The sequence below is a fragment of the Dermochelys coriacea genome, chromosome 7 (assembly GCF_009764565.3).
Source record: "Dermochelys coriacea isolate rDerCor1 chromosome 7, rDerCor1.pri.v4, whole genome shotgun sequence".
NCBI classification, from domain to species: domain Eukaryota; kingdom Metazoa; phylum Chordata; order Testudines; family Dermochelyidae; genus Dermochelys; species Dermochelys coriacea.
Genome location: NC_050074.1, coordinates 109,833,844 through 109,841,115, shown reverse-complemented (window position 1 = coordinate 109,841,115; position 7,272 = coordinate 109,833,844). Strand labels below are relative to the sequence as shown.

The 7,272-nt window shown below is 39.8% G+C and overlaps 1 protein-coding gene across 3 annotated transcripts in view; it reads right to left on the bottom strand.

Annotated features, from left to right (window-relative positions):
• Positions 1–2,526: 2,526 nt before the first annotated feature.
• RGS10 (regulator of G protein signaling 10) overlaps positions 2,527–7,272 on the bottom strand; it is a 30,834-nt gene continuing 26,088 nt past the window's right edge. For 2 of the 3 annotated variants that reach the window (XM_038411097.2, XM_043518820.1), the window contains exon 5: positions 2,527–6,628. In XM_038411097.2, coding sequence (XP_038267025.1) covers positions 6,482–6,628 — 147 coding nt within the window. In that variant the 3' untranslated portion in view covers positions 2,527–6,481. The remainder of the gene's footprint in view (positions 6,629–7,272) is intronic. The other variant, XM_043518821.1, reaches the window with a different exon arrangement.

The following is a 7,272-nucleotide window of genomic DNA, read 5'->3' as shown; positions in this document are numbered from 1 at the left end:
ATGCTGGGTCACACGTACAGAGTAATCGCTATAGTTCTGCAAGTAATGCTGGCGAAAATGACCATCCTGATGCCGCAGGAAGTTTATTCCAGAAATGAACAGGTGCCGTTTTTTAAATAAAGGGACATCTGATCTTATGACATTCCATTTACAACACCTTCAGTGTATAGAGCATCAGGATCATTCATATTCATTAGAGAAAAGCAGAAGTTTTGTAGCCCTGGTACATCCCTATTGGTCACATAAATTTCCATAATAGAGTCTCTTTCAAATGGATTCAATTCAGGACACGTTACTGGGTAATACTTCCCTATTTCTAACCAACATGGAGTTACATTTCTCAGCTAGATTTTTGTAACACAAAATTATGATTATCATGAATAGACAGACAATTAAAAATGCCTCTGGAGACCAGACTGGATCACAAACATGCAGATAGCTATATTTTTGCTCTTAAATATTTTATATCCAAAACAGGGAAAGCAATGAAAAAGTGCAGCTAGGAGAAATAAGTATTTAAAAGCATACAATGGGTTAATTTTATAATGTGTATAATTTTTGTGGTTAACAAAAATCAGCATGCCAGTCACTCTTTACTTTAGGAAATGTACTGTCATACATAGATAATATTGAATATAAACACACAAAAAAACAGGCAAGGAGAGAACAATAGTGGAAAAACAAATGCCAACCCAAGTCTAAGGTTATTTTTAGATTTATCAGGTCTATAGTATTCTATGTTGGTCTAAATTATACACGTTACATTGTCAGCTTCAAAAGAGAGTTTTTATTTCAGTTTTCATATATTAGGAGATACACTGGAAATAGCAAAGTACAGAAAAATGTCAATCCAATGTACATTTCATTATTATTCATTACCTTTCAATAATGAACTGAGCAACCTTATTGTACCTTGACAAGGTGAATTCTAACTAAGCAATAAATATATTGATATTTCCACCACCTTTAAGAAACAAACAAAAAACAGTTATGATCTCTCTTCATTTGCTGGCTTACTTTATAACCTTATCAATATCTCCCAAAAGTTATCTATTTTATTCTTTAGCAGCCAGTAGAGGGTGGTGTTAAATTTGGCAATGAGTTCCTTTCCCAGAGGCCAAACAAACCCTGCAATATACAGATCTCTATTTCTTCCCTCACACCCTAAAGGGCATAGGATTTGCGCTAATCTGCAACTACTAGCTTTGACATGGCAGCTGCTCATCTGCCAGGTCAGCTAACACAAAAGTATTTTCTACTATTGATTTAAAGCATCTTAGATTTTGTCTTAATAAAATAGTTATGCTGCAGCAATGAAAATTCCTGAACCTGCTGTCAAGACGTATTAATTACTATTAGTAGTATTACTGTAGCACAGAGGAATCCTAGTTATGAACAAAGGTTCCATCATGCTAGGTGCTTTACAAACACATAACAAAAAGAAAATGATCCCTGCCTCTCGCCCCCAATTCCCCAGTTTAATGTGTTAGCAAGGTACTGTGTTTGCCACAAAAAGATGTAGGAGGAATGCAGTGGAATCAAGGAAAGGAATAGAGACAAAGAAGGTGAGGTGCAAGAAGTGCCTCGTGGTTCATCACTGATCCCTATTGCTATTTAATTAAAAGTATTCACTACCTCTGAAGGGAATCCCAATCTAGCTATCTGCACATCTAAAATGCCCCCATTACAGTAGTATCTAGGCACCAATCCTCCTCCATCACAGAAATGTTGCTGATGGGAAAGTGAGAGGACACAGGCTTCGAAGGCCTGAATCTAGAAGATGGATGGAGGTGCACATCATAGGCTGCAGCATCCTTACAACTGGTATTTAAAACATCAAACAAGCTTCAACACACAGCTCTCGCTTATTTGTAAAAGAGTCTCATTTTTAGTTCAGAAACGTATGTGAGGGTAGCCATTGGGGGTTTTGGAAAGAGTTAGCTCTTATGATTTCCATGTATTTCAGACTGTGTCACTTAGAGAACTGGGGATAGATATGAAGCTTGCAGTCACTGTTAGAATTAAGATTTTATGCAAATGGAAATGTACATTGTTTTAGATCCATGCAATTTGTATCAGCCTCTTACTGTACAGAAAGGATCTGTACATGTTACAAAATTAATATGGTAAGTGATATGCAGCACTAACCCAAACACGTTTCAGAATAGCAGCTGTGTTAGTCTGTATTCACAAAAAAGAAAAGGAGTTCTTGTGACACCTTAGAGACTAACAAATTTATTTGAGCATAAGCTTTCGTGAGCTACAGCTCCAAACAAGATAACCCCTTCTGAATCCACATCCCTGATAATATTCATCTGTTTGCAATGCTGCACTTTGATTACTCCTGGGAAAATTACAGGTTCTCTTAGAGGTGAAAAAGCTCTTGAGTTTTGCATCTTGCAAAGATTTTGGAATCTTTCAAACCTTGATGAGAGAGAGAACAGGATCACAAACTTCAACAGTAGAAGGGAGAAAGATATTTTTAAGACAACAGAACTGTGAAGTTTTAGATATGTTTCCTTTTTAAAAAAATTAGACACAAATAAATACATTTCTATTAGTCTGACTTCTTCTCATAATGCCTAGATTCATACTTAAGTTTTCTGTATTAATTTTTTTCTTTAATTTTAAGAAAAACTGTAGTTGAAGACTTCTCTACCTTGCCCATCTATTTGGAAAACTATATGAGTAATCATAAATATATTTCACATGTGTAATTACTAAGGCTGTGGGTTTGTCACAGAGGTCACAAATTCCATGACTTTCTGTGACTTTCCATGACCTCTGTGACTTCTGCAGTGGCTGGTGTGCCTGGCCCGGCGGCAGCTCAGGAAGCCCCTGTGTCAGTTGCATTAGCTGCTGCTGGGGCAATCTCAGGCCACTGCACCCTCTCCCCCAGCAGCAGCAGGAGTTTGGGTGTGGGAGGGGGCTGGGGCACGGGATGGGACGGGACTGGGTCAGGCGGGCTCTGGCAGTGCTTACCTCGGGGGGCTCGCTGGAAGTGGCAACATCCCCCTCACTCAGCTCCTAGACAGAGGCATAGCCAAGCAGCTCTGCATGCTGTCTCTGCCTGCAGGCACCACCCTCAGAGCTCCCATTGGCTGTGGTTGCAAAGCTGGCACTTTGGGCAGAGGCAGTGCACAGAGCTACCTGGCCACACCTCCACCTAGGAGCTGAGCAAGGGGGATGTCCTGCTTCCAGGGAGGCACAGAGCCAGGTAGGGAGCCTGTTGGCTCCACCAACCCCCCTCCCAGCACCAGTGGGGGTCCTGGGCAGTGGGCCACCACCCATGCACCACCCCAGAACCAGCGGGGGTCTAGTGAAAACCCGTTAAATCAATGGCAGAGGGCTCTCCTATCAACCCCGGTACTCCAGCTCCCCAAGAAGAGTAAGGGAAGTCGACTGGAGAGCGTCTCCCATTGATGCAGCGCAGTGAAGACACTGGGGTAAATAGACCTAAGCTGTCGACTCCAGCTACGTTATTCACGTAACTTAGATCGACTTACCCCCATAATGAAGACACTTCCCTCAAGTGTGGGAAGGCAGACACTCACTCTGCAATGCTTGAGCTACTGTGCTAAAAATAGCAATGTAGCCAGGGGTAGCCTGGATGTCACAACTGTAACTGTACTCATGTAAGTTCTATTGATGGAAATTTTGTGTGAATAAAGTTACAGCTGTGCATAAGCGTTTGTAGGACCGGGGCCTAACTTAGCTATTCCCAAGAGGTGTATCTAACATCACCTTTAATGTTTTGCTTGTTTGTTGTCTATTATTACTTATATGTCTTGTCTTTTAGACTGCAAGCTCTTGGGGCAGGGACTGTGTACCACCTAGCATGATGAGAGGGGTTCCCCGCAACTTGGGACCTTTCAGCACTACTCTAATGTAAATAATAATAATGAGAATTATAAACCAAAGTCCACGCTGTAAATGTTGGATGCAGATTTCATCTTTCCTGAGTTCCAGGGGCTTGGTTTGGGCCCATCCCTCAAAAGATTTGACAGGCAAACATTTGGACAAAAGCTAAATTTCATCCAATGCCACCCTTCCTATAAAAGATTAAGAATAACATGCACTTTCTAATCATGAACATGCTGAATCTGGCAAATGCTTTCAGCATGGGAAACCCAGCTCATTCTGTCAAAGTTTAAAAAATATCTTTGCATAAACTGAAAAGTTTAAGTAAGTCCTATCAAACAAAAATAAACGGATGTATATGACCTTAGAAGTAGATTGTGTCTGACATCTTGGCTCCACTGAGGTCAGTTGACTTCAATGGGCCAGGATTTCACCCTGTGTTCTTTGGGGCTAGGATGTGGCAGTTACATAACCAAAATTATTTTAATTAGAAGATCTAGCATGATAACAACTGGCTGCAGGGAGGAGGATTATAACTACTCACCTAGTCCCCAATACAGTCAAGCATTTAAACATGTGTTTAAATACATTCTTATTCAACAAAGCATTTAAATACATGCTTTACTTTCAGCATGAGTCGACGTCCCACTGAAAACTGATGAATCATGGTCCTAAACCTTTGGTTCTGCCATTTTCTCCTTTGTAAATATGATGGGAAAATGTACTCAATGCATCTGACCTACAGCTCAGAAAGTGCAAATTGAAAGATAGCCCTCCTGCTTAATTCCCTAAAAACTAACAAATCTCTTTATTCCTTGATAAGTTTTCAGAACTCCCACTACCATTATATGAATGGATTAAGTGGGAGAAGAGACCACAGCAGCCATTTTCTTTAGACATAGGCTATAAAGGTGGCTTAGAGAAAGACAGTGTCGTATGTCATAAGGCAATATAGAAAGTTTTCCTCCTAGAAAATTACAACCTACCCCTGGCTTTTAAGATGTTGATAGCAACAGTAATGAATATATACAACTCACCTTCCTGAGAAAGAGAATTTTAAAATAATCAAAATTAATTGTGCAATCTGACTAGACAGCTCATTAATACAAGCTCAAGAAAAGCCTGCACTAACACAAAAAAATGAGTAAATAGTGAGTCAATGTGAGTCAGAGCTAGATGACACATGGCGAAGCTTGTAAATAAAACATGCCAGCCAATATGTTCTCCCAATTCCAAATGGCATTTTAGTACTTTGGCATTGAATTAATGAATTCAAAAAAATATAAACACATTAAACATTTACGGCAAAAATGCTTTTCACTTCCCAAACTGCTCCAGACGGACAAAGAGAACTCTTTGGTGGCGATTTCCACCAGCATTTTCCTTTATTATCCTAACATTTCATCATTGCACGTTGATTTTCTCAGGGCAGATATAAACTGTCCTTCATCTCAAGCATGGAGTGGAAATGGCTAAAATCACAATGAGAATTCACAGTTCTGTTGGACTTCCCAACATCTGCACAGAGGAAAACCTAAAACACTTTTTGGGGGAAAACAAAATCAGACAGTATGTGACCAATCAATTTTAGCAAAGCCAGACTGAAGTTGAAAACTGTTGTTTTGTGCCTCTGCAGAAGGACTCCTGGCAGCCAGGGCACAATTCCTCAGGAAGTTTGGGGAAGACCTAATGCTTACTAGTACTTGCATGTGACTTCAGAATAAGTGTGCTAGCTGGTTGAAGTGCTGAGCCAACCTGAAGGTGTGATGTCCAGAAGTGGGCAACGGGTATCAGTTCTCCTATAGCTTCTTGAGTGCTTTGAAGGAATCCTTCCTATTTTGGTGCTTTTGTTCCATTATAGTTTAGGCGCTATGAAAACACTAGAGGTTTTATTGTGTTTTTAAAGTTGACATGTTATTTCTGTCAAGGCTGGCGGTTAGCCTCTGTCATCTGAAGAAGCTGGCTGGCTGTTGTGGGAAACATCATGAAATCAAAGAAATACAGTAATGAAAATCCTGACCAACAAACCAAGCCTTCTGCTTCAATAATAAAGGCAAACCCACAGTTTCCAAAGTCAAAATTGAAATTGCTTTTCAAAGTCTCACAGACAGATTAGTTTCAAAGAAGAGATTTACATTTGGGAGGACTGAAACTGGGTTTTATTAGGAGTAACCCTAAATTACACTGCCCCCTAATAGTATTCAATGTATGACTCATCCACAGAGTTACCAGAAATGCTGCTCTGCATTGGCTTCACAAATGTACACACAGGATAGCTATAAAATCAGGAGGCAAAAGCAACCCTATCTTCCATTTCTCATGTTTGTGATGCCTCCCAAAATCACAGTGATTGGAAAACATTTTAATTTCTGAAATATGGGATGTAATTCATGCTACATAGGGATACCTCAGCATTTTAGCTTAGAAAATGATATTTTCAAGAGTGTTTGGTATTAGCCATCATGCAAAAACAAATTAGTTGTTCAAGCAATTAAGAAGGTAAATATCCCCTAAAAGGGTATTGTGCTTGTCAAGCCTTAAATGCAACAGTTATAGACCCAAAGACTGTTCCTGAGAGTTAGGTTATTTTTTGTTGCTTGTCTGAATGGATTTCTTTGGATCATGTGTTGTAAATCCTTGAAGCTCTTTTAGCTACGGTTTGAGCTTCCGATGAATTCTCTTCTTGTTCCTCAGCCCTCTTGTGTTTTAAAAATATGTCTGACTTTAAGAAGCGGCTGTAGCTGTCATACTTCATGAGATTGAATATCTGGGGGAGGGAAACGAAACAAAAACAATGACTCAAATAAAATAGATCCTAAACCAGAAGGATAATAGGAAAGTTCTAAAATTTTGTTCTGTCAGCAAATGTATACACTAACATTTATTGGTCAGAAAGCATGACATTAAAATAAATCTTATATACTCTTAAAAGTGATTGTGTATAACAAACAGTATTATGGGGCTCCATGTTCATTAATGTCCATATCAAATTTGATCAGCTTATGGGTCAAATGGTGGTTTTCCTGCCTGAGAACACGGCAGATGCAACCTGATGTTTGAAAGCTAGATTCTCACATCACCACCTGTAGTAAATGGTCTGGAGCTGGCACTTAGTTACTAATTGTATATGATGTACAAGTGAGGACATAACCCAGCTCCCACCCATAGCAAGGTCAGCTCTGCAGGGGCCACCTGGAGAAAAAACGTAACGAAGATGGCATTTGGGTGGTGCAGTAAAAAGATGCAACTCAGAATGCACAGAAGGGGCAGAGCTGTATACACTCACCTTTCTGATCATAGCCATACTTGAATATCACAGTAGAGCCTGAGTGCACACACACAGCACTAAGATATTAACAAAAGAGCCTCTAAATAATTTAAGCAGACAAATGGTTGCAGGTGCAAATGTGT